General features: G+C 46.2%; 1 protein-coding gene and 1 pseudogene across 1 annotated transcript; both read left to right on the top strand.

Moving 5' to 3' along the window:
• The first annotated feature begins 8,931 nt into the window (after positions 1-8,931).
• LOC123059703 (glycine-rich protein 5) lies at positions 8,932-9,505 on the top strand. Its single transcript, XM_044482200.1, has one exon. The coding sequence runs from the start codon at positions 8,986-8,988 to the stop codon at positions 9,337-9,339; it is 354 nt and encodes a 117-aa protein (XP_044338135.1). The 5' UTR covers positions 8,932-8,985; the 3' UTR covers positions 9,340-9,505.
• A 3,502-nt stretch (positions 9,506-13,007) lies between these two features.
• LOC123059702 (U-box domain-containing protein 21-like) lies at positions 13,008-14,275 on the top strand (annotated as a pseudogene).
• Positions 14,276-27,254: the final 12,979 nt, after the last annotated feature.

Raw genomic sequence — 27,254 nt, 5'->3', positions numbered from 1 at the left:
AGTGCATGTCTACTTTGATTAGTACCTTGTTTGACCCAATTTTCATGTCCATTATGGCTATCCTGTTTTATATCTTCCACATTTACAGATTAAATAGCATAAAATTACTCATATTTTTAACAGTATATAGAATATGCAAGTATCTCTTCCAAAACTATAGTATGGTTATATATACTAGTGTGAAATGATTCTCTCTGTAAGACTACTGTTTCCATATTTTCACACTTGTCAAGTACATGTGTGATTCAAGTCTGGGCCACGTTTTTAGGATGGCATAAATCTCACGGACCAGCATGAGGCACAAAATGTGTTTAAAGCAAGGATATATTTTTAAGCTTTCGTTACTCTCAAACCATAATTATAAATCATTTGGCTATAGCTGACATAGCTGTAGGTTGGACCTAACTGCAAAAGGCACGGTTTACAACGTTGCTTGAAAGTCACCGGAGAATGTTGGCTTTACGGTAGCCTTGCAACAAAGTGATCGAAGATATATAGAAAGCAACTGACTGCATTTGCATGCATGGTCCAGCTTGCAAACTCTATGTACATCAGGCCCTGATGTTCAAAACCTACCATGCACCTGCTAAACTGTTGCAAATAATCTAACCAACAATTTGACTTGTCATAGTGCGGATGAGTCGGCAAGGATGAATCGCCAACATGCCAAGATCAAAGGAGCATGGAAGACAAAGTATTAAAATTAGGAGAAGACTATTAGGTAATCTTGTTCAAAGTCTTGTACCGCTGATAGTATAGGACTCCATGCTAGTTTACCTGGATGATCAAGTCGTGTCTACACATGAATATAATAGTACTGGTAATAGTCCGGCTAGCAATCGTACTTGTCAGATACGTGTAGGTTTAGGTTACATAGTACAGTATTGAGTTGGCGTGAGTCCTGGCTCGACGTGTGTGTAGATTGATGGAAAAGCCGGGGCTTGCTTTCTTTTTGAAAAAAAATGCATACACGGGCAGGCATAATTTTATAACGCGAGCTAAGGGGAAAAAGGAGAAGAAAAAAAAAGGACCCTCTTATTTGGCGAATGTTTATTGGGAGGGGTTGGCATTTGTGAACATTTTGATGACAGTTTTAGTTGTTCGCGGGTGGCAGTTTCTTCAGAACATACCGTTTCTGGGAAGATGTAAATTTTAAGCAAAAATAAACAGAAACTGGCATCATTTGATCTCGTGTCACAACTAAAATTGCCAGCAAACAACATTTGTTTGCCATCCCCTTTTCAATGTATGTCAGCCAGATAGCATTACCATAAACAGAAGGCATGACATGAGCCCCTGGCTAAAAGTTTGTCGCATGCGTTTGTTCTATTATGATTTGATAGATCCATTGACGGATTTCTAGCAAACCTACCAATCCGGACTCCAATTCAAATATCATGAGACATGCGGTGCGGGCAAGCTCAGATATTGTGTAAGAATATCAGAGGAACATACATGGTCATGCGTCCTTATATGTACCTGATTCCGTGTTGCGGCATGCCAGGTCACATTACAGGGTATTCTCAAGCCATCTCTGGTGAAAGAAGCAAGTTTGGAATCAAATGGAAGAAGTCGGCGTCGATTAATTCGAACCTGTGCTGAAAAGTTTGGTTTGTATTACCTCCGTCTTAAATTAGATGTCTTAGATTTGTCTAGATACAGATGTATATCGACATGTTTCTGTGACTAGATACATCTATATGTCGATAAATCTAAAACAAGTAATTCGGGATGAAGGCAGTACTTTGTAGTCAGTCCATGGAGATGGCGATTCAAACACGGATTCCGTACTCCAAATCATAGGGGTGAGTGCAGGGGCGTAGCCAGGGCCATGGCCTGGAGCGTGGCAGCTGATTTGTTTGTTCACTGTAGCAATCATAATGGCACTATTTACTACAGTAGCTAGGCTGTTGGCGCGGGGTGTTCTCCCAATCTGGCTACATCTTTGGATGAGTAAATGCTTGTGTATGTGAGCGACTTCGATTGTACTATTTTAAAAAACTTTTATCCATACTGACATCATTAGTTATCAATTGTTACTCACTGCAAATCTGCCGTTTCTATATTATGACACTCGAGTACAAGTGTGAACCAAATCCGAGCTTGTTGTTCCCGCCAAAAGCCAAAACTTAACTATGCCAATGTAAAAGGTGCTCAAAGTTACCAAAATGCCACGGCGGAAAACATTGCCATTCTTTCTTGTATGGTAGGCGGAGGACCGCGTTTTGGCATGGGGAGTTCAAGGGGTACTCGCCTGAGGACCGCATTGTGGCATGTCGAATTCCAGGGGTAGTCGGCTGAGAATCAGACTCCCACTGCTTCGGCGATGGAAGCGATTCCATGGCGATGGCAATCCAGACGCGGTTTCCCCAGCCCAAGTCATAGGGGTGACTGCAGCGGTGTAGCCAGGCCCAGGCTACCAGGGCCATGGCCTAGGGTGTGGCAGCTGATCCGTTGGTTCAGTATAGCAATCAAAACACTATTTGGCACTATTTATTAGTGTAGCTAGGCTATTGGCCTGAGGCGTGCTCCCGAGCTGGCTACGCCTCTGGGTGAGTGTATGTGACAACCTTGATTGTACTGTTTTAAAAAAGGTTTATTCATATCGACATCATTACTTATCAGTTGTTACTCACTGCAAATCTACAATTTCTACATTAAGAACTTTCAAGTACAAGTTTGAAACAAATCTGAGCTTGGTGTTCCCTCCAAAAGCCAAAACTTAGCTATGCCAGTGTAAAATGTGCTCAAAGTCACCAAAATGCAACCGCGTTGTGGCATGTCGATTTCAAGGGGTAATCGGCTGAGAATCAGTCTCCCACCGCTTCGGCGAATGTCTGTTCGTCGATATGATTGAAATCAAATTTGCACTATATGTCAATGATCGCATGTCTGAACAGTCATGACTGTAAAGGATGGATACTGTTTGTTCTCGGAATATTGCTAGACAGCAGTACTTGCACAGTGTCACATATTTTTTTTTTTTTTGAGGTGAACATAATTTTTCTTCTACGAGGTACGTATACACTAGGGGCATCTCCACAACGGACCCGCAAACCTCCCACAACCGTCATGACCGTGCTGTCTTGACCGCAGAAGTCATCCGACGCGGTCATGTATCAGTCCGCAGGGTGGTCCGGACGCGATTTCTCCCGTAAATCGGAGACAAACGTGGGGGGCTTTGTGGGAGTCTGGCCCACTCCCAAGCCCATTTCTAACCACCTTGGCGTACTCAAAACCCCCACTCACCCCTCCCGCACTTTTCTTCTGATGCACGCATGCCAGCCTAAAGCACGCAGCGGCCGGCATTGATGACGCGATGCGACCAGAGGGAGGAAGGGCGGCGCTGACCAACGCGACCTCTCGGCAGTCGTTGCTTCAAGGCAGACGCAGGTTCCCGACGAACAACTCTGGACACTGCGCCGCATTGAAGCGGACCGCTCCTTCTCCTGGGCCTCGCCGCCGCTATTTAAACCGTGCGCCAGTGACACATAGAGCCGAACTCCCCCTCCCCTTCCTCGTCTTCGTTCCGGAGGCCCTCCTTCCCCCTCTTCGACCCAAGCTCAGGCAACGCCGAAGTGGTGGTCCTCCGTGCCGGCATGCTGAGTAGGCTTCAGCTCCTCCTTCGACGGATCTTGGCGTCGCTGCCCTCGCTCTCCTGGCCCGTCAGCGTCCATAGCGGCCGGCTCCTCCGCCAAGGAGGAGATCATCATCTCCTTCAAGGACAAGGATGACCAGGCACCACCGCAGCAGCCGCCCCGGCTCCTCAGGGAGGCCGCTCTGACGGACGAGATTTCGTCTGCCAGATCGAGATAATAATGAGCGGTCGCTCGGTTACATGGGGCCATCGCCGCCATTGAAGGAGGAGTCGCCGTCCCCCCTCCCCCCCCCCCTCCCCCCGCGCCACCGCCTGAAGCCTGACCCATCGTCCGTGCTCCTGCGGGTGAAGGAGGAGCCGGCCTCGCACAGGAAGAACCGCGGAATCTAGATCGGATGTCGCGAGAAGGAGGAGCCGGCCTCACCCCCGCACCACAGCAGCGTCAAGATCGGGCGCCGGGATAAAGGAGGAGCCTGCGTCCCCGGCACGTAGCCGGTACGGCTGCATCGAGGCGCCGTTATCACTGCCACGCCACTGCTGCCTCGTCGTCAAGGAGGAGCTGCCGCCCACGATCAAGAAGGCCCGGGGCCGCCTCCTCCACTCCCTCGGAGGAGGCGGTTACAACGGTCCCTCGGGCTTGAGGGGCATCGTGTCTGAGGCGGAGCGCATGGCTCGGCAGCAGGTGAGGTATGATCGACACAATGCCAGTCACCGCTTCACATTCGCCAAGAGCGACATGGCGCCGGACTGGGTCGGCAACGACCCAGACCTCACTGCCACGTGGGTGCTCGACTGCTTCGTGACCACAACGGAGATGGCTGCCAGGCGTCGCCGCCGCCTTGACAGTGAGCTCACCAAGAACGGTGACGAGTGGTCGCTTAGCAAGTGCTCCACCAGCGCTGGTTGCGACAAGGCCGTCGCTAGGGCTTCGAAGGCCACGTCGGCAGTGGCCGCGGCGGCACTCCGTACGGCGCAGCAGGAGGCGGAGCGGCTACTCCGCCGTTGAGGGGACCATGACGACGATGATATAGATGGAGACAGCTGTGCGGCAGGGTAGGGTGGCCACGCGTACAAGGTGGTCGTGCGGTATTGGGTTTAGCTTTTTTTCTAGTTTTTTAGTTGAACGGTTGAAATATCAACCTTTTTAAGTAAATTATATCCGAATTTGAATGAATTCCATCAGGTTTGATCGAATTTTTGTGAGAAGGGTGCAAATTGTTAGCCAGATGTATGAGGCTAGGGTTAGATGGCATCCTCCCGCATCCATGTTTGCGGATGGATGTGGGAGAAAATTTGCAGGTTGTCGTTAGAGGTTCCCTAAGGATACTCACGTAGCTCACACTGACTTTATTACAGTAAACCACATAATTAATTCTATGTTTTCTTCATGGAAAAAAAACATGATAGTTTGCGAGGCATAATATATTATAGAAGTTCAAGATGATGCCAGGTACCACAAGACGATCTATACTCGTGAAATACTTCTTTCGTCTATTAGAGCGTTTTTGATACTAGAGTACAAACTATAACATCTGTTTACACAGACTGGTCTAGAGAAGAGAGGTCGGGTCTACCTTATTGTTAACTTGATACCCCGCGCGTTGCTGCAGAAATTGTAGCTGAAAAAATTGGATATATATTAGACAAAGGAAATATAAATAATTTGGCATGATGTCTCTCAGCTAAAGTAAAACAATTTAATGCACAACTCGCTTGAAAAATGAAAATGTATTCCATGTCCAACAGGTTAGAATTGCCCATCATTGAGAAGAACTTTAACAAAAAAAGTAACCTGCAAATACATGATATTTTGATTATCTAGAGATACATCCAGAATACATCAGTAATCACAAATAGAGGATATGATGAACGAAGAAGAAGATTATGGAAGCCATACCAACAAAGGAGATTGCTGCAAGCTAATTTCTTCACATGTCTTCAGGAAAATCAGTGCAATCCTGATAACAAAACTGTGGGACTGGAGTTACTTAAGTAACACGATTGACAGAATATGCTAGAGAAAATAGGAATAGACGAATAGTCAATAGCCAATCTGCAACTTGAGCTTGAGGTTGTGCGCGACGGATTAGATGGTCATCATGCGGTACTTGACGGCATGGCCCACTGGCCCTTCACGAGCTAGAAGCTGCACAGCTTCATCTGCAGGTACACCGTGTTAGCCCACGTAGATCGCGGCCCTGCTTGAATAGCGACGTGTTCTGGAGCGCCGTCGCCGCCAATCCATCGATCTGGCCAGAAGCTAGCGTCGTCGACGGGCTTCATCAAAACAGTGTGAGCACGGTCAGAACCCCCGCGGCGGCGGCCATCGCCGGCCCGCGGGATCCCCGGCGGCGCCGGCAGGGACGGTGCCTCCCGCCGTCGAGCCCCGATCGTGATAGTGACGGCGAGCTTCGTGGCATTGGCGCAGTGGCCGAGGATGTCGCAAATGAGGTAGTACGCGTCGGCGGTCATGCTGCTGTCGCCGTTGCTCTTGGAGTTGTCGCCCGAGCATGTGTAGTAGCCGCTCTTCCCGCAGGCGTGCACCATGGTGTCGTCCGGGAGCACCTTTCCCTCGATGACGCCGATGACCTCACACATGAGCCAGCCCCCTTATCTTAGCGAAGATGAAGATCAACTGTCGAGAGTAATGGAAAATCAATAGGGGAAGTTAATTGGAGAGACGATAGGGCGGCAGAAACGTTGGAAAATAAATCGATGGAGTTATTGCGAGGTGAGAAGACAAGGAAGGAGGGCCCAACATGCAACAGCAGAGGTGTGGATCACGGTAGTGCCACCGAGAATTTGTGACGGTCGGCCCATGAGGGAGAAAGACGCCCATGGTCATCCTATGGAGGGTCCTCCTCCTACCTTAAACTAAAGGTACTACCTCCGTCCTGGTTTACTGTTCATGCATGTCAAATTTTGGCTAAATACGAATCTAGCGATATAATTAGCAAAATGATCATGCATATCAACAAAAAATTACATCACTGAAAACTATGTTCAAATACGAATCGAACGATATAATTTTTCAACATGCACTACTATCATTTTGTCAATTACATCTTTAGTCAAAATTTAGCACCATTACAAAGGGACCAATAAACTAGGACGGAGGTAATGTGAGGCAAAGCACAGGCCAACAACAGGAGCGGCGAATCTGGGCTGGTTTTGGGAACCTTCTAGATAGTTACCAGAACAGGGTTTTTCTGTTTATTTTCTTCTACTAGTTTTTCACGTTTTTCTGTGTCTTTTCTCTTCCTTTATTTTCTGTTCTTTTTCTTTTTTGTTTATTATTTTTCCTTTTTTCATTTTAATGTGTGATTTTATTTTCAAGTTTTGTCAAACAATTCAAATATTAGTCAGAATATCTAAAATGTTCTGTTTTCAAACAAAAAAACATATATTTTTTAAAAAATCATAGTTCCAAATTTTGTTCATAATTTCAAAAAATGATCCTTTTCAAAATATATGAAATCCACAAAATACCACATTCAAAAAAATCAAAATTTCCAAAAAAAATCTGAATTTCAAATTTTGTCCATGTTTTCAAAAAATGTTTGGAGTTTCAAATTTTTGCTCATGTTTACAAAAATAGTTTGCAATTTCAACATTTCTTCGTGTTTTCAAGAAAGTTCAGAATTTCAAATTTTATTCATGTTTTCTAAAAAAGTTGAGAGTTTCAAAAAAACTGTGCTTCCAAAAGTTGTTCGGAATTTTTTAATTTTTTCATTTTTCAAGGAAGTTCGGAGTTTAGAAAAAATGTGTTTTAATTGTTTGGAATTTAATTTTTTTTGTTCTCATTTTTCAATATATCTACATAATTCCAAAATGGTGTTCCAAATTTTCAAAGATTGTTCGTGTTTTCAAAATATGGTACGCATTTCGAAAAGAAATTGGAATTTAATATTTTTTGTGTTTTTCAAAACATTGAGTAATGCTTATTTACCTGCTGCAGTTTGTTCTTTAGACTTGGTGCTACTCATTTTCACGTCCGTGTATACAGTTCAGCTGGCTAGTGCGGTACCGACCCCTAGAGAATGTCTGGAGATCGAATTCTAGGTTTCGCACAAAGGCTAGTTCGGACCCTCGCCATCCTCCACCCTTGCTCCCAATCCTCACAACCGGTCCCGATCCACCGCCGGAGATGTCGTCCAGCATGACCCACACTGCCGCGATGGAGACGCAGTCCGCCTTGTCCGTCGGCGATCATGTTGGATGCGAGAAAGGAAAGGATGGAGTCAGACCAGAAGAGGGCGGAGAAGAATCTGGAAATTGAGAGGTAGAGGATCGAGTTGGAGAAGTAATAAGCGGCGATCAAATGGGAGCTCGAGAAGGCCAAGACATTTGGCAACATAGAGGTTGAGAAGGAGAGGTTGCAACTCGCACGGGACGTGGAAGATGCGAGGATCATGTCGGCGAATGAGACCCTCTATGATGAGCATGTTCAGAAGTGGCTTGCGGACAAGAAGATGAAGATCAACGACCACAGGAAGTATGAGGCGGCGAGGGCGGCTGCGACCCAGATGCAGGCGGAGCAGGTAGCCCGGATGCAGGCGGAGGAGGTTGCCCGGATGCACGCAAAGTAGGACAAGCAGGATGCGTTCCGCTCGGAGCAGGCGCCTAGCCAGTGATCCAAGGCCATCCGGCATGCTCAGACATTGATTTCATTTTACCATGTCCGATTTGTCGAACTATGATTTGCTTTGCTTTGTTTCGAACTTTGGCATTCAGACAGTTTGTACCACATGGTCAACGTGCATGGCTTGCATAGACTTGAGGATCTGAATTTGTGGTATGTGAATGTGCGGCGCAACATTTGAGGGGTGCCCGGTCAGTGCCCGCGGGCGTGTCCGGGCTAGGTTGCTAATGTGGATGGTCTGCATGTGAAGAGAATTAGCTTAGTAGGGATCAACTATTTAGGTATTATAGATTCGAGTGGCAGATGGAGAGTGCCAAGTCAAGAAGTTCATTGATTGACAGTGTATATAGCAGGAGTTCATGAAAAGAAATCATACTAGAAACGTCAGAAATGACAAGCATGCAACCGAACTGATCTGGAGCCAGCACGGAGTCATCTCTGGTGACAATCTCTTTTGGCTGTGAAAGCTAACACTCAGTAAAAATCGTGTCAGTACTTTATTTCCGAGTAGTGCGCGCTACAGTACCAGATCACCAGCGTTAGATCGCAATAACTTCTCATGGACCGACTTCTTCATCTCCGAGTTATTGCGCCATGCATGGCAACAACCACCCGCTTGCCGGCTGCCACCTTCCATTTAATTACTGTCACGCGCTCGCACCTGTCCATCTCGTCCTCCTCCTCCCTTTAAACCCCCCTGCCACCGCGTTACTCGGCTCACACACCTCTCTGAGACCAACCAGCCATGAGCAAGTGGTGGTGCATCGCCTCCCTCGTACTGTGCCTCGCCGTGGTGGCGGCGGGCAGGGGTATGCCTGCCGGCGACGACTGCGATATTGTCGTTAATGCGGCCGGTCGTAACAATCAAGACGGTGATGGTTTCGATGAAGCCAAGACTGCCTTTGCTGGGAGCACTGGTGGTGACGGCGGGCTCTTCGGTGGTGCCATCAACGGTGGCCCGCTCGGCGGGGGCATCGCCGGCTTTGGCCCTCACGGCGGGTTTGGGGCTGGCGCCGGGCCGTTCGGTGGTTTCGGCGGCGGCTTCGGCGCTGGTAGCGGAGGTGGAGGAGGGGGAGGCGGAGGCGGCGTGATACCTTGAGGTGGCCGGTACACGAGCGCGTATGTGAACGTCGTAGTAGCTGAATGTGTGTCCCTGCTTTCAATTACATGTATCTGTTAGTGTAATAAGAAGTCCTTGGATTAGCTGCGTGAGCATGCATGTATGGCTCGTACGTGTCACAAAGTCATTGGCCACAGCGTGTGCATATCTGAGGGCATGTACAATAGTTCTATCTTAACAATGTCACGTAGGATAAATGATAAGGTGGAGGAGAGAGAAATCAAAAAAAAAAGGTTTGTCTTCTCTTATTTAAGATAAGACAAAAGATGATCTCTTAGCATAATATGTCTCACCATATTTTTAGGAATAGCTAGTTATTGAAGATAAGGCTAAGAGATGACCGATTGTAGACACGTTTTTTTATCATCTCTAAATTACATGCAAAACTTAAGATAAGACTATCTTATCAACCATTGTACATGCCCTAATGAAAGCAGTGGTGTGTGTGTCTTGGTCTGAGCATGGATGCATGGAGTTAGCCCTGTTGCGGTGTTTGTATTATTGAATTCATATTCCAGCCAACTCATTCAAAAGTCTGAACTGATGAAGAGAGATGGGCAATATATTTCAATACCCCCCCCCCCCCCCCCCCCCTCACGTTTAGGCTATTTTTGTCCTTAGATGTGAGATCGATGTAGGTCGCATAATCGTTTTATTTAATATACTGCGTTGGTAAGGTCTTGAACTCAAGACCTGTTGACTCGGATACCATGTAAAGTTGCGAGAAGCATATGTCTCGCAGGGACGTGTTACGTGTTTATATATGCAAAAGGATTACAGAGTTAGTTGTCAGGTAGTTGCTAGATTGATCTCCAAGTCATAATCTATTTAAGAGATGAGATCATCCGCAACGACCCTAACAACCAGGATTACAAACACAACGCCGACCCTTATCTACTCGTGTGTATGGTTTATACATTTACCGTACACACGGTATACATTATACACTTTTAACATGTATCATATTGATGCTAATTAATTTAGCTCCAAAGTCTAAACTACATAGTTGCATTTTCCCTCGAACGTCCTTCATTCTTAAGCACTGCTGACATGCAAGTCATTTGCATCTGCTAGTGATATATTTTGATCTGAATCTTCCGTGATTCATAAGCGGTAGAACGTGTATTCTTGGTGAAAAGTTGCAAAACTTTATGCTGTACCACGAGAAAGATCCAACGGCAAAGTAACTCGCCCGTGGCCCTTTACATGCAAGGAAACATGGGCTCACAACATTTACAGTCTGCCACTCTAAACCCATCTCAAACGTCCGGATGGACGCCCGGTCACTGACCGGTCATAAAATTTCAACCCAGCCGGCGCCTCAAACGGGCCTCAAACGCCCGGACTAACCGGTACCCCTCATATCCGGCCAAAATATGGAGCGGATATGGGAGCATCAGGGCGCGCCCGCCACATCGGACCGACGTTGGGGTCTCACACGAAAACCCGGCGGTCCGAAGCTTGTCTTCTTCGTCGGACCGATTTCGCTGCGTGGAACCTCTCCGGTGGGCCGTGTAGTGCCTAGCCTGTTATTTTAGCCGACCGTCTGCACCGAAACCCTACCCCTCCACATTTTCCTCCGCCCGTCTATCGCCGACGCCACTTTCCACACCCTGTCCGCCACCACTAGTAGCCATGTCCCCACGCGCCGGATATGGGGCCACCCATTTGTAACGTTGGAGTGCCGGCTGCTGCTCTTTGAGCAGAACCGGGCAAGGTGCGAAACCCAAACCACAACAGAGCTACGTCCGGATGCAGTGGATCCGGAGGAGTTGTAGGAGAAGGGGGGGGGGGGTTGAGGAGGAGCAGGAGCAGGACAAGGAGGAGCCGGAGTAGGATGTGGGGGACACAGGGGACACGGATCTATGGGTGGAGCAGCAGGCCATCCTCGATTTCCTCCGCTCGGAGTCGGATGCGGAGGCGAGACGTCGTCGCCGATAGGAGATGGAGGCGCAGCACGCCGCAGAGCAGTAGGAGGAGATGTTCGCGTACATGGATGAGGTCGAGCAGGAGGAGGAGGAGACGGAGCCCTCCTACATGCCCGTCCACCCGGCGCCCGGCACTCCAACGACGAAGATTAGCTAGGGTGGTACGTAGGATTTTATTTTTTGGCATGCTTTGTATGAATCTAGGTGTTGAAATATGAGAGATTTGGGTGCAGGGTAGTTAATTTAAGACGTGGCCGGTCACTTTCTACGAACGCGCCCGATCACGTTCACGAGTGTTTGAGGGACTGAATTCGTCAAGTACGGCGCTAGATGCTCTCATGCGTGACATCGCGGACTGAATTCGTCAAGTACGGCGCTAGATGCTCTCATGCGTGACATCGCATTGAGATCTAACATCCCAGTAGGCTGAGGTTGTGACTGCCAATGGGGCCATAGCCCTGACTGCCAGGTGGGCGTGCCACTAGCCTGTACAGTACCGCACAGCAGTCTCTATCCCATGCACGTAGGCATATCCCGGTCAGAAGCCATATTCCGGTCATAGTAGCGATTTTACTTGTTTGAAAATACCTATTTTATGTTGATCTCGCTTATTTCGAAATACCGAGTTTACTTGTTTCAAAAAAGTTATTTTTCTTTATTGAAAAAATATTTCACTCGTTTCAAAAATCATATTCCACTGATTTCGACCAATGAAGTCATTTCAAATAACTGATTTCACTCATTTCAACTAACAGGTTTCACTCACCTCAAAAACATAAACTTACCCAATTTGAAATACTGATTTCACTCATTTCAAATATCATATTTCACTCATTTTAACATCCTGATTTCAGTCAATTAAAAAATCACACATTTCAAACAAATTGATTTCACTCACTTCAAATAGCATATTTCATTTCAAAAGACAATCACTCATCTCAAAATTTTGGTTCCACTGATTTCAAAACACTGATTTACTCATTTTAGAAAACTAATTTCACCACTTCAAACACATATTTCACTCATTTGGAAACAATGATTTAACTTCAGAAAAATAATTTCTCTCATTTCAAAAAAAATCACTAGTTTAAAAAATCATTGAATTCCAAAAATTGATTTAGCTCATATTGGGCTTGTTTGGAGATATCATCAAAAGAAAGAGACAAGTTTCACATTATTTATTGGCAATTTATTTCAACATATTGGGCTTGTTCTAATTTTAAGCTTGGAAAATTAAATTTATGTACTAGTTGGTGGGAAAGACAAGTGTGGTGTGAGAGAAAGTTAAGACTCAATGGAAAAATTTCTATCCTATGCATCAAATGACATCTTCTCTATAGAAATTGAAATGCATGTCATCTCACTTCCTATGATTTTCCTATTCCTATAATATTCCTATCCTATGAACCAAAGGAGTGTATATGTGACATCTGTACTATTAAAGGGGGATCTGCCGTCGTCGTGATGGTTCGACCACCCCCTCCCCCTCTGCGATCGCACTTCGTAAACGCCGGTACGATCCGAAAAACGCGGGCCTCTTGCGATCGCTACATCCCCGTAGGAATAATCCATCGTACAAACCAGGGAAACAACTGCCCACTAACGCACGTCGTGCTCTCGGTCACTCCTCGCTCCTGTCTCTATCGCGTGAAAAATCGCCGCCGCTCCGCCCACGAACCTACGCACCATCGCTCCCAATCCACGCATGGCTAACGACGAGGGCAGGTGGCGGATGCCGGGAACGATGAGGAGCTGGCGATGCCGGCGCACGTCCGGTGCCCGATCTCGCTTGAGCTCATGAAGGACCCGGTCAAGGCACCTACGGGCATCAACAATGGCCGGGAGAGGTGGCTGGTGCGGGGGCGCGACACGTGCCCCATCACCGGCGGCCCCGTGTTGCTCGCCGACCTCGTCCCCAACAACGCCACGCGCCACATGATCCAGGACTGGTGCGTCGCCAACCGAGCCGAGCAGGTGCCCGTCGCCGAGGCCGACGCCGCCGAGGTGTTCGCCGCCTTCGTGCGCGGGAACGCGGCGGCCTGCGGGCAGGGGGCCGCCAGGGCCATTGGGAAGGAGAGCGACCGCAACCGCCGGTGCCTCGTGGCTGCCGGCGCCGCCCGCCAGCTCGCCTCGGCTTTCCAGAGCCTCACCGGAGAGCCCGTGGAGAGCACCAGCGCCGCAGCATTGAGCGCGCTGGGGACGATCTTGGCGGCCCTTACCATGTTCTTCCCGCTCGACGACGAGGCCCGGCGCTGCATTGCCTCCCAGGCGTCTCACAAGTCACAAGACCCTTGTCTCGGTGCTCTCGCACGGTGAGGTCGCCGCGCGGGCCAGCGCGCCGCCATTGTCCACCGCGAGCTCGCCTCATCCACCGACCGGCACGCCGTCAACGTTATCTCGAGGACGCCCGGCGTGTGCAGTGCGCTCGTCAGCCTCGTCAGGAACCCCGTGTCCCTGCAGGCCACCAAGGCCGCGCTCATCACGGCCTACTACCCCATCTCCAGCAGCGACCGCCTGCTTCACCGACGTCGTTGTGGAGCTCGTCGTGGACACTGACAAGGGGACGAGCGAGAAGGCACTGGCCGTGCTCGATGGCGTCCTGTGCGCCGACACCGACCTCAGGTCCGCGTGTGCGTACGCGCTGGTCATGCCGGTGCTGGTCAAGAAGATGTTCCACGTGTGCGACATGGCCAAGGAGTTTGCCCGTCTCCGTGCTCTGGCACCTCTTTTGTGCCGCGGACACCGGCGCTGGCGCGCGCTGCTACGAGGCACTGCGTGTGGGCTCCTACCGGAAGCTGCTCCAGGTGTGCTGAGGCGGCGTGACCGAGGATCGGGCCAGCGAGCTGCTCAAGCTGCTCAATGGTTTCAGGGGCAGCGTAGAGTACATCGAGACGATGGACTTCAAGGGGCTCAAGAAGTCAAGAGGCCATTTTGATCGGTGTAGATGCTGAATCTTTAGCGTCTGCTTTCACCCTTGTTTAGATTGTTTTGGGAGCTAGACTAGATATCTGGATAAAACATACTCCAGAATGGCTAGATTTTTTTTACACCATAATTGAATACTTGTATACAAAATGATCAACAAAAAAGAGAATTGAACTTTGTCGAATTGCTGTCATGTTTATCTTCACAATTTGAAAGTTATTTCGTGTTATTTACGATTTTGAAGTGATCCTCACATTACAGAAAGCACTGGGAGAAAGAATTGATAGTTGGCGTTATATGGATGAATATCCATCATGTTTGACATACACTTTCGAATTAGAACAATAACGTGTCTATATATTTTTTTAAAAGTTCCGTAGCAACGCACGGGCATTCGACTAGTTGAAGGTAAAAGGTGGCCAGGATCATGGTCAAATGGTGTCAGTTGAGGTGACGTGCTAGAAGGAATACAAAACAGCAATCGGTAGGGACCGACTAGATGTCAATTAACTGAATCCTATATCCCGAGAGCAATATTTTGAATATTGCCTAAGAGTCACCGCCATTATCTTATTTATCTTAACATGCAACCTATCCACATCGTTAAGTAGGTCCATCATGTAAAAATACTTTCCCACTAAGTCTCCGTGTGCAGCTCCCACTAATCTTCATGCGCGTGCAACATGCCACAAAATAACCAATAACTACTTTAGTTTGTGTTTGCTACATGTATATGCCTTGACGCCATCCGATCCACTCCAGAGGTCCAACACAAGTCACTGTTCAACCATTGGTTAGACTTCACGTGTTGTTAATGTGATCGTCTTGTTCCTAAAGCGCAACCAACCGTCTTCTCATTCACATTCTCTCGTGCTTCTTGTTTATGCCTCTTTTGCTCCCCACAGGTCACATAATTCCTCACTTCTCCATCTTGTTGTCCATGCTATGCTACCATCAAGAGTAGTTGTAGATTTGGTCGTTGCATGCGGTTGTCTCTTTTTGGCATTCCCCTGTGCTGCTGACTCTTTTCTTCATCTGTCCATAACATATGGAGATAGAACATGCTAATAGTGTGTTTGTTTTATCCCCCGTCATTCATCTCTGCATGTTGTTGACTAAAAAACAATCAAACCATGTGATTGGAACTTTTTTCTTGTCCAAATCAGTTTTTATAGATTGTAAATAGAAAATTAAGTCATTTGCACTATTTTGGCCGCAAGATTCTGTCACGTGTGCCCATGGGTTGTGTATCCTAGTATATTATAGGAAAAATGAACAAAGCAATTTAAAGGTATGCTTTCTGAAATATTCTTTCACATTCATTAAATTTAACGGTAACATCTTTGTGTTTATTGTTTATATTAATGCAAAATTTGACTTGCATACTAGACGGACACTATGTGACTAATTCATGACTAAAGACTACAGTTTGACTGACGGCATGTGTATTGTGTAACTTATGTGCTGATAATAGCGCATGCTATAAACTATGAAATTCTATCTTTGTGTTCTTTGTTTGTGCATACTATTATATATTATTTGATGAGGAACTTCTTCATGACTGTTATATAAAATTTTGATTTAATACTTAATTAGTTTACATTTTTATCCTTAAATTTTGGCAGCAATGTGCAGGAGATTTGTCTAGTATATTTGTGTCAGTATATTTGGATATGGGGGAACCACATTGCGGCTCTCTGTCAGGATCGTGCATAGTGTCATCGCAAAGTTTGACAAGCAGAAGCGGGGCATAGCTGAGGATATGAGATGAGGTGGGATCCTATGGTTTCTGGCACTTAGCAAGCTGATTCTCGAGCTCCCAGTGGCGCCTCATTTATCTACAAGTTATAGGAAAACATGATACATAACGTAGGTTGCAATTGGTTTGAAGATTTAACTATAGTTGCACTTTCCATACGTTCATTGGTATAACCTGTAAGCATAGTAGAAGGATGATTCCCATCCATAATTTCCAGGAATGACTCAAACCCAGCTACTGTCTCCTCTCGCATAAGTACACCTCAAAAAATGGTTGACAAAAAATGATTGTTGACACCTACAAATATTCCAAACGGCATATTGTAGAGATTCGTGCAGTATGTGGTTATGCATGTTGTACACCTTGCCAAGACTTGTATGTTTTCACGGAGGCTTGTTATAAAACCTCTGAGAACAGGATCAATCACGCAGTAGGACTTCCATTGCCACTTTTCTTCACGTCCTTGCTACATCGGTTGGTTATGCATGTTGTCAAATATGCTCACACACCATACATGGTAAGCTACTCTTAGGAGATGGAGCCTCACCTTGCATTGTGTTCTGCAAGAAGTTGCATTATCATTCTCACATCTACCCTGCAAACCACTGAATAATCTATTAAATTCAGACCAGCTATGTTTTTTTAGGATATACTAGGACATCATAAGACTAACAAAAAATATTTGCAATTATTTTTTGAGCCAAATAGAGATTATCCTCTCCAATTTTCAACCCATGTCTTTGATGACTACTAAAAAAAAGAGAAACAAGAAAATATTTACAAATATGAACATGGCACGGACACACGAATTCCTGCATTAGTTGGTATCCCGGATCGGTGCTTTTTGTTGATAATCTGATTCTGCCATGTTGAATGCTAAATCCGTAATCCCAAGAAAAAAAGATTATATAGGTCGTAGCTTGTAAGCTTCCGAGGAGGAATCAAAGGGCATGCCAACGGTAGGTGCGAACATCTCTGTGACACTCTGATTGCTAGTGTTCAGTATCCATTTTTCCAGTGTGCCGATTTTGCTAGGTACTCCCTTCACAAAGAAATATAAGATTGTTTATATCACTAAAGTAATGATCTAAATACTCTTATATTTTTCTTGTACGTTGATGACAGAATTCAGTTATTTATCGTCACGTGATAGCATCATTCAATATCTATTTGGCTTTCACTGGATTTAATATTGCAGGGCGAAACAGGAATTCCTAGTGTCTATGAATGTCATGCAAATTAAACAACCCATTGCAAAGCTAACTATCAAGGCGTCCACATTTTAGGGATGATAACTGAATGTATGAGTACAATGGATGCAACTATAGAAAGAAAACTCGGATTTGCAAAAGTAATACCTGTGTTTCCAGTCGCCAGCCAGTCGACCATCATCTCTATATTCGACTTCTCCAGGCGACTGTTCATGTGTGTGGTATCACTAGTGCAGAATCGGGCAATAGCACCGGTTCGTAAGGCCCTTTAGTGCCGGTTCGGTAACCGGCACTAAAATGTGGGCACTAAAGGTCCCTCCCTTTAGTACCGGTTCAACACGAACCGGTGCTAAAGGGCAACCACGTGGCACGAGCCAGCTCCGGGGGCAGGGAGCCCTTTAGTACCGGTTGGTGACACCAACCGGTATTAAAAGGTTGGGTGGTTTTGGGTTTATGATTTCTTTTTCATTTAATTTTGTGTTTTCCATTTAATTCTTTTTCGTTTGCTGGTATTTTACGATACTACATATTGTACACGTTATGCATATATATAAATAGAATTTCTAGTAGAACCGATCATATATATATATATATATATATATATATATATATATATATATATATTATACATATATATATATAGAGAGAGAGAGACACACACACACACACAATTAGCTAACTATATACAATTTCTCCTAATTGGTGCCTTCGGAGCCGGTGGCATTAGCCTAATTGGTGCCTTCGGAGCACGATAACAATTGGAAGTAGTTCATGGGGTGGTAGCGGGTAAAAGTATTCTCCTTTGGGATCTATCACCTGACCGAGAAAAAATCCCGCTATTTCCTCTTGAATTGCTTCTATGCGGCCATCTGGTAGGAGCTTCTCTCGCACCTCTTTGAACTGTTAAGAAGGAGATCAATATGCATGTGTATTAGTTGTGTGACTAGATATCGATAATGGTGTAAAAATTGTGAATAGTGTTCTGACAAACGTACCCACTCCTGTCTTTGAGATCTGCTCCTTTCGGACGCCATCATGCGAATGTTCTCGCAAACGTAGTACGCACACAGATTATTCCCCGGCGCCTGCTTCAGGGCATTTACGAGAATGAAATTTGATCAGAATAATTAATCAAGCATGATAATTAAAGAGATGACAGCTAGCTAGTACTACTTAATTACTTACCATGGATCGATACCATTTCAGATTTCATTTCCATTGGCCTGGAGTGACGCTGATGAACTTTGCCCAATCCCTGCCTGCCGACAAAGAAAATGAATAAATAGGTTATTAAATAGTTGTTATCAGGAAATGGCGAACTAATTAAATAGGCCGAGATATAGTTAATAATGATTGAAATTACCTGTTGACTATCCCCTTCACGATGGTGTAGTTAGTTGGTTTCTTAAGTAGTGAGTCTAGTACTTCAACTGTTACTTCATCAACTTTAATGGTTAACAAGATCCAGTGAAATCTGCATGCACACATGTTTGCATGTCTTAATTAAGCAGGCATATGTAAGCAAAAACATGTAGCTAGCTAGTAGGCAAAAACAAAATTTGTAGTACAAGACAGTGTGACTCACTCGAAGTTGTAAGGAAGTAGTATATCTTCATTGTATTTGAGGCGCTTGAAGAACTCTAGCATGCTTTCATCTATACTTTTTTCATAATATGGATCTAATTTCCATGTGTATTCATTAATGGTATTTGGGTCAACGAACCCAATGCCATAGCGTCCACCTTTTTTCATTTCATAAATCTTCATCCTGCATAATACCACAGAAAAGAATATAGTAAGGATAATTACAGGTAATGATTGATCAAAATGATCACTACAGCTAGCTTGAGACTTAAATTACAGAAAGAAATCACTTAAAGACAATAGCAACTGACGATAGATTTGTCGAGTGCGTCTTGATTGTATAGCTGAAATAGTTCTAAATACTCAATAGACACAGCTTTCTCATGGTAGTAATGATCCTTCTTGACATTCACCATGAGGGACTCTCGATTGGAAATCTTGGTAATGTCCATGTACCATTGATGCAATTCATACATTCTCGTTGGGAGCTTCTTGACCTCGTCTGGCTCGACCAAAGGTTGGCCTCGGACATATTTCCGTTTTATTTCCTCCTCTCTAGTCGGAGACATGGGCTCGATATCGAGGAGTTGTCCTACAGTGATCATGAGGCTTTTAGCCTTCTCAATATGCTCCTCGGTTATTACCACATCGCCCAGCTCGGGAACGTAAACGGTTTGCCCACAATAATATTGGGCGCGCCTACTCTCATGTGTTGTTGGCACAACAAGCGGGGGGATTGATTGTGCCGCCTGTTCTCCCAGCTGGGGAACGGTTTTACCGCTCCTTTTGCTAGCTGATTTGCTCGAGCTCGAGCTCGCCTCTTTTCTGTAGACGTGCTCGATTTAACTTCTTGAGGTGGCGCTCATAGTCTGCGTCAACAGGCTTGGGAGCTGGTGCTCTAGCCATACGAATGAAGTGGTCAATCTTTTCCTCAGGCACTTTCTCCCTTAGCGGCGGTGGCGGTTTCGGTGCAAAATGGGCTTTCCACCTTGGCCTTCGATATGGCTGCGTTTTCCTCCTCGGACTTGTCGTAAGGCCTCTGCGGAAGAGGTGCGAGGCTGCTTGGACCATATTGAAATCGCTTGCCTCCGCCTGTACCTCCAGTACTACCTTGACTTGTACCGCTACGCACCATAGCTGAGGCGGCTCTCTTCCGTGATTGCTGAGGTGGCGAAGACGGCTGACGTGGCTGAGTTGGAGGAGGAGGAGTGGCCTGAAGCTGTGCCGGACTTGGAGGAGGAGTGCCGTGACGCTTTGCCGGACTTGGAGGAGGAGGAGTGGCCTGAGGCTATGCCGGACTTGGAGGAGGAGTGGCCTGACGCGTTGGTGGACTTGGAGGAGCGGGAGTCTGCTGACTCGGTGGCGGACTTCGACAAGGAGTCGGATGACGCGGTGTTCGTGGCCTTCTAAAGATGATGCAATCCTTTCTCCATAGGATGATACGATGGTTGGCCTCTCCTAGTGTGTGCTCCTCGGCACCTCCAGGAATGTCAAGCTCTAGCCCCGAATATTGGTCCACCACCTCATCAACCAAGACACGAGCATAGCCCACTGGAATCGGGTTGCAATGGAAGGTTGCCTCGGGGGGATTTGTAAAAGCAAGGGCGTCCGCCACCTTCATGGATATGTTCTTCATTTTGAAGTGTAGCTCGCAGTTAGTGTTTTCCATGATGTCATCCACTGGGTAGCTATCCAGCAATGCGTCGCCCGGGGCGAAACCCACGCTGCTTCTCGGCATGGTTGGGACGGTTCTATCCAATGCTGGATCATCCGCTAGCTGCTGCAGCTGCTGAGACCCCTTTTGTTGGATAAATGAGTCGATCTGCTCCTGCTGCCGCTGGAATTTGACTGCCAAGTCCGCGTGCGCTGATTCTAGGCCTTGAAGGCGTTCATAGTCCAGCTTCCTCTGCTCCTCCTCCATATTCCTCTTCTTCTCCTCTGCAATCTTCTTTCTCGCACGGGTTCTGTAGTCGGCGTTCCAGTCCCAAAACCCCTCATACCACGGAATAGCGCCCTTGCCTCGTGTTCTTCCCGGGTGTTCAGGATTTCCCAGGGCACGCGTAAGCTTGTCATTCTCTCTGTTGGGCTGGAACACCCCCGATCGAGCCTCTTCTATTGCAACAAGTAACTTATCTTCGGCTCCGTCCAGACATGCCTTCTTTGAAACTTTGCCTGTCTTCGGGTCCAACTCCACCCCATGCGCATAGAACCAAGTCCTGCACCTGGGGGGCCAGCTCAATGTTTTTGGAGTGACACCTGCATCCTCCATCTCTTTCTCAGACTTATTCCACTTAGGCATTGCCACCGCGTAGCCACCTGGCCCCAGCTTATGGAACTTATCCTTTTTTGCGGCATTGGCCTTGTTTATTCTCGACCGTTCCTTAGATAATTCCGATTCCTTGAATTTCATGAAATCGCCCCAATGAGCACTTTGCTTCTCTAGTGTTCCCTTGAATACTGGAGTCTTCTTTCCTCCCTTGAGGTACTTGTCCCATACACGATTCTTGTGGTTGTTGAATGCAACCGCCATCTTCCTAAGAGCAGCGTCCTTGACTTTCTCCACATCTGCATCTGTGAAATGATCTGGTAGGGTGAAATGTTCCATGAGCATTTCCCAAAGCAGAAGTTTTTGTCTGTCATCCACAATAGTAACTCCTGGATGTGGCTTTGCTGGCTCTCTCCATTCTTGAAGGGAGATTGGGAGTTGGTCCTTCACAGGAACTCCGCACTGACGAATGAACTTATCCGCAATCTTCTTAGGTGCTAATGGTTCGCCATTAGGTTTGATGGCCTCGATATTGTACTTTACGCCCTCCTTCAACTTTTTGTTCGGGCCTCGTTTCATGTTGCCTGAAGATTTGCTCGATCCGGATGGCTGAAAGAAGAAAGATCGATTCATTAATATATCTTCAAGTCATTTAAAACATGTGATGATCACCAGATGCCTGCTTATATAAATATATATACCTCGCCAGTCTTTGTTGTTTCAAGATCAACATTTTCTTCATCATGTTCATAGCTCATGACTTCATCAATTCGGCCGTCTTGATCGAATATCATATCACCCTCCCCGGTGTTGTTTAGATATTCAGAGCCGTCATAATCTTCTTCATTCTGATCATCATCTGGCCCGCGAGGATTGCGTATGATATTGAACAGGGCCTCTTCTCCCTCTCTGCCGGTATTGTCCGCCATAGGTTTTATTTAACTAATCCAAAAGAAATATATTCAAATTATAATGCATGGATGCAATCAATTAATAAGGAAAAACTGAATCAATCATAGTACATAATAAGCATCATCGAATATAATCTCGAATACGTCGTCTCGAATAATAGATATAATCTCGAATACATCGTCTCGAATAATATATATAATCTCGAATAAATCATCTCGAATATTATATATCGAATACATCACTAGCTAGCTAGCTAGCTAATAAAGATCGAATACTAGAGAGTAATCTAGGCGGTGGACAACCAAAGTGAAGGAACCATCACTAGATCATAGCTCGGGTGATCTCCCCAAAGAACCTGCCAGGTATTGGAGAACCTGACGTCCATAGCAGCCATGTAGCGATGGACGTGCTCGTCCTCCTCCTAGACACGGTGATGTACCACCTCCGACGGGGCCGGCTCCCTCCCCACCGAAAGTGGCCCACGCGAACGCCACCAAAGGAGATGAGGGTCGACGACGGGACCCGGGGCCGGGTTCCTCACCAAGCGTCGCGCCCCTGAAGGTAGCACCTCCCAGTGCCAGCCCGGCGGAGCCCAGTCCCGGACATGAGTCCTCTGAAGCAGGACGTCGTCGCGAACGGGTCGACAGCGAGGATGCGGGCCGGGCATCGTCGACAACAAATACTATATGCCGCAAAAGTAAAGTAACATTTTTTAAATGATGGCTTGTGATTTCATATATGCAAATTCTAAATTTTATAACTAAAACTAACATTTCTAATATTTCTATAACTAACACTAACATTTCTAATATTTCCATAACTAAAAAACATTTCTATATAACTAACATTTCTAATAATTCTATAACTAAAAAACAGAAAGATTGCTAACATTTCTATAACAATGTGTGTGTGTGTGGTACATGGCGGCCGGGCCAGGAGCTCACCGGCGAGGTGCGACGATGGGGGGGGCGGCGACGGGGACGGGGACGAAGACGGAGACGGCGACGGGGACGGGGCGGCGACGACGGGGATGGGGACGGGCCGGGCGGGGACAACGGAAGGACGGGGCGGGGCGCGGCGACGGGGACGACGTTGACGGGGACGGCGACGGCGACCGACGGCGACGGGGGCGGCAACGAGGGGCGGCGGCGACGGGGCAGAGGAGAAAGAAGCAGAGGAAGAGATGAGAAACTGACAATTTTTTGAAGTATTTTCTTATCTAGAACAACCTTTAGTACCTGTTGGAGCCACCAACCGGTACTAAAGGTCTGTTTTGGCCAGGCCAAGCGACGTGAACGGCACCCCTTTACTACCGGGTGATGGCTCCAACCGGTACTAAAGACCCCCTTTTAGTACCGGTTTGAGCCACCACCCGGTACTAAAGGGGGTGCACTCGCGCAGGTGCGGTGCGTCATGTTTAGTCCCACCTCGCTAGCCGAGGGGCGTCCGCACTGGTTTATAAGCCCCAGTGCGGTAGCTCCCTCAAGCTCCTCTCCAAAGCAAGCCTACTGGGCCTAAATGTTCGGTGCTGCCCTGTGGGCCTACTGGGCCTTTGCGGGCCTGCATCCTGGCCCAACATCAGGTTGGGTTTCTAGTCGTATGCAGGCCGCTGTGGCGCAATAGGTGGGTTTTTTTTCTTATTTTTTGCTTTATTTATTTTTGTTTTATTTATTTTTGAGTTGTTTTTTGCTGTATTTAGAGTTTCTTTGTGAATATTTTTTCTTTAGGTACAAAAAATTACAAACTTTCTGTTAGTACCGGTAGTTTACAAATTTGAATAGTTTAAATTTTGAATTATTTTAAATTTGTGTAAACCACTGGTTTGTGAATAATTTAACTTTGAAAATAGATTTTTCAGTGATTCTTTTTTCTTATGTTTAATATTAGTGTGTTTTATCATTATATTTCAATTTGGTAATGCTTAGGTTATTTAAAAAATGAAATGCCTTTGTAACGGATGAGTTTTCGTCCGAAACCCTGATACTACGAAAGAGATTGTCAATTTTGTACACAAAGTGCATCCAGTTTTTGCGGTAACCCTCTCTCTTTTTTGCACATGATATGTGGGTCAAATTATGATACCATGCCAACTTTCAACCTTTTCTGAGTTCATTTGAAATGCTTTTCAATTTCAGGGTCATTTAGCTGAAAAAATTAGTAAATGCATGAAAGAATTTGCTTGCACATAAAATTTCTTCGCGTTTCAAATGCCAAAACACATAACTAGCTACCCTAACTATTACAGAGATTCCCTCCTAGGTGTGAAACACAGAAGAAAGTGATGATAGTGAAGCCGATCACATACTAGATCTTTGGGTGTGAAACTTTTTCTTCGCGCGTATCCCTTTGCGCCGTAGCCATGGAAAATCTTCATCATTTAACTGGCTGCTCGGGTCAATATTCACTGTGAATGGAGCAATTTCATCAAACTTTTCATAATCTCCTGACATGTCTGTCTTGTCATCCACTCCCACGATGTTTCTCTTCCCAGAAAGAACTATGTGCCGCTTTGGCTCATCGTACGATGCATTCGCTTCCTTATCTTTTCTTTTTCTCGGCTTGGTAGACATGTCCTTAACATAGAAAACCTGTGCCACATCATTGGCTAGGACGAATGGTTCGTCTGCATACGCAAGATTGTTGAGATCCACTGTTGTCATTACGTACTGCGGGTCTTCCGTTATCCCGCCTCGTGTCATATTGACCCATTTGCACCAAAACAAAGGGACCTTCAAACCACGTCGATAGTCAAGTTCCCATATATCTTGTATATAACCATAATATGTTTCCTTTCCCGTCTTGGTTTCTGCATCAAAGCGGACACCACTATTTTGGTTGGTGCTCTTCTTATCTTGGGCGATCATGTAAAATGTATTACCATTTATCTCGTACCCTTTGAAAGTCATTATATTCGAAGATGGTAACTGGGACAACAAGTACAGGTCATCTTCAATAGAGGTGTCATGCATGGTACGTGTCTGCAACCAGCTGGCGAAACTCCTGGTTTGTTCACGTGTAATCCAGTGATCAGACCGCTCCGGGTGTTTGGAGCGTAGCAAATTCTTGTGTTCATCCATATATGGAGCCACCAAGGCGAAATTCTGTAGAACTGTGTAGTGTGCTTCAGTGAGAGAATGTCCGTCCATACATATTATTTGTTCCCCTCCTAGCGTGCCTTTTCCATCCAGTCTGCCCTTATGCCGCGATTCAGGAACAACAATCGGCTTAAGGTCAGGAATAAAGTCAATACAAAACTCAATGACCTCCTCATTTTCATGGCCCTTGGAGATGCTTCCTTCTGGCCTAGCACGGTTATGAACATATTTCTTTAAGACTCCCATGAACCTCTCAAGGGGAACATATTGTGTAGAAATACAGGACCCAAAACGTTAATCTCTTCGCATAGGTGAATTAGGACGTGCGTCATGATGTTGAAGAAGGATGGTGGGAACACCAACTCGAAACTGACAAGACATTGCACCAAATCATTCTCTAACCTTGGTATGATTTCTGGATCGATTACCTTCTGAGAGATTGCATTGAGGAATGCACATAGCTTCACAATGGATAATCGAATGTTTTTCGGTAGAAGCCCCCTCAATGAAACCGGAAGTAGTTGCGTCATAATCACGTGGCAGTCATGAGACTTTAGGTTTTGGAACTTTTTCTCTGCCATGTTTATTATTCCCTTTGTATTCAACGAGAAGCCAGACGGTACCTTAATACTGAGCAGGCATTCAAAGAAGATTTCCTTCTCTTCTTTGGTAAGAGCATAGCTTGCATGACCCTGATGTATGCCGTCTTTTCCGTGCATACGTTGCTGGTCCTCCCGTGCCTCAGGTGTATCTTTTGTCTTACCATACACGCCCAAGAAGCCAAGCAGGGTCACACAAAGATTCTTCGTCACGTGCATCACGTTGATTGCGGAGCAGACCTCTAGGTCTTTCCAATAGGGCAGGTCCCAAAATATAGATTTCTTCTTCCACAAGGGTGCGCGTCCGTTGACCATATCATGTACATCAGCACCAGTACGGTGGCGAGGCTTCGTCCGGTGATCCGCCTCACCTTTGAAATGCTTGCCTTTCTTTCTTACGGGATGCCTGCTCGGAAGAAATCAACGATGTCCCAGGTACACATTCTTCTTACAATTAGCCAAATATATACTGTTGGTATCGTCCAAACAGTGCGTGCATGCGCGGTATCCCTTGTTTAACTGTCCTGAAAGGTTACTGAGAGCAGGCCAATCATTGATGGTCACGAACAGCAACGCCTTTAGGTCAAATTCTTCCCCCATGTGCTCATCCCACGCACGTACACCTGTTCCATTCCACAGTTGTAAGAGTTCTTCAACTAATGGCCTTAGGTACACATAAATGTCGTTGCCGGGTTTCTTAGGGCCTTGGATGAGCACTAGCATCATAATGAACTTCCGCTTCATGCACAACCAAGGAGGAAGGTTATACAAACATAGAGTCACAGGCCAGGTGCTATGGTTGCTGCTCTGCTCCCCAAAAGGATTAATGCCATCTGCGCTTAGACCAAACCATATGTTCCTTGCGTCATCTGCAAACTCCTTCCCGTACTTTCTTTCGATTTTTCTCCACTGCGACCCGTCAGCGGGTACTCTCAACTTTCCGTCTTTCTTACGGTCTTCTCTGTGCCATCGCATCGCCTTGGCATGCTCTTTGTTTTGAAACAAACATTTCAACCATGGTATTATAGGAGCATACCATATCACCATGGCAGGAATCTTCTTCCTGGGGCGCTCGCCCTCGACATCACCAGGGTCATCGCGGCTGATCTTATAGCGCAATGCACCGCATACCAGGCAAGCGTTCAAATCCTTGTACTCACCACGGTAGAGGATGCAATCATAGGGCATGCATGTATCTTCTGCACCTCTAACCCTAGAGGGCAGACATCCTTCTTTGCTTCGTACGTGCTCTCGGGCAATTCATTGTCCTTTGGAAGCATATTCTTTATCATTACCAGCAACTTTCCAAATCCCTTGTCAGATACACCATTCTCTGCCTTCCATTGTAGCAATTCCAGTGTGGTGCCCAGCTTTTTCTTGTCACCTACGCAATTCGGGTACAACAATTTTTTGTGATCCTCTAACATGCGCTGCAACTTCTTCTTCTCCAAATCACTTGCGTAGTTTCTCTTTGCATCGGCAATGGCCCGACCTAGATCATCAACGGGCTCATCCGATGCCTCTTCTACAGCTTTTTCCCGCATTGCCGGCTCAGCTTCTTCCCGCATTACCGGCTCAGCTTCTTTCCTCATTGTTGTATCATCATATTCAGGGA

This window comes from Triticum aestivum, chromosome 3A (genome assembly GCF_018294505.1).
Source record: "Triticum aestivum cultivar Chinese Spring chromosome 3A, IWGSC CS RefSeq v2.1, whole genome shotgun sequence".
NCBI lineage: Eukaryota > Viridiplantae > Streptophyta > Magnoliopsida > Poales > Poaceae > Triticum > Triticum aestivum.
Note: the sequence above shows the minus strand (reverse complement) of the source record. Positions and strands in the feature narration are given on the sequence as shown.

Excerpts from the sequence above, each read along its gene's own strand:
- LOC123059703 (XM_044482200.1), top strand. The coding sequence starts at position 8,986 with ATGAGCAAGTGGTGGTGCATCGCCTCCCTCGTACTGTGCCTCGCCGTG.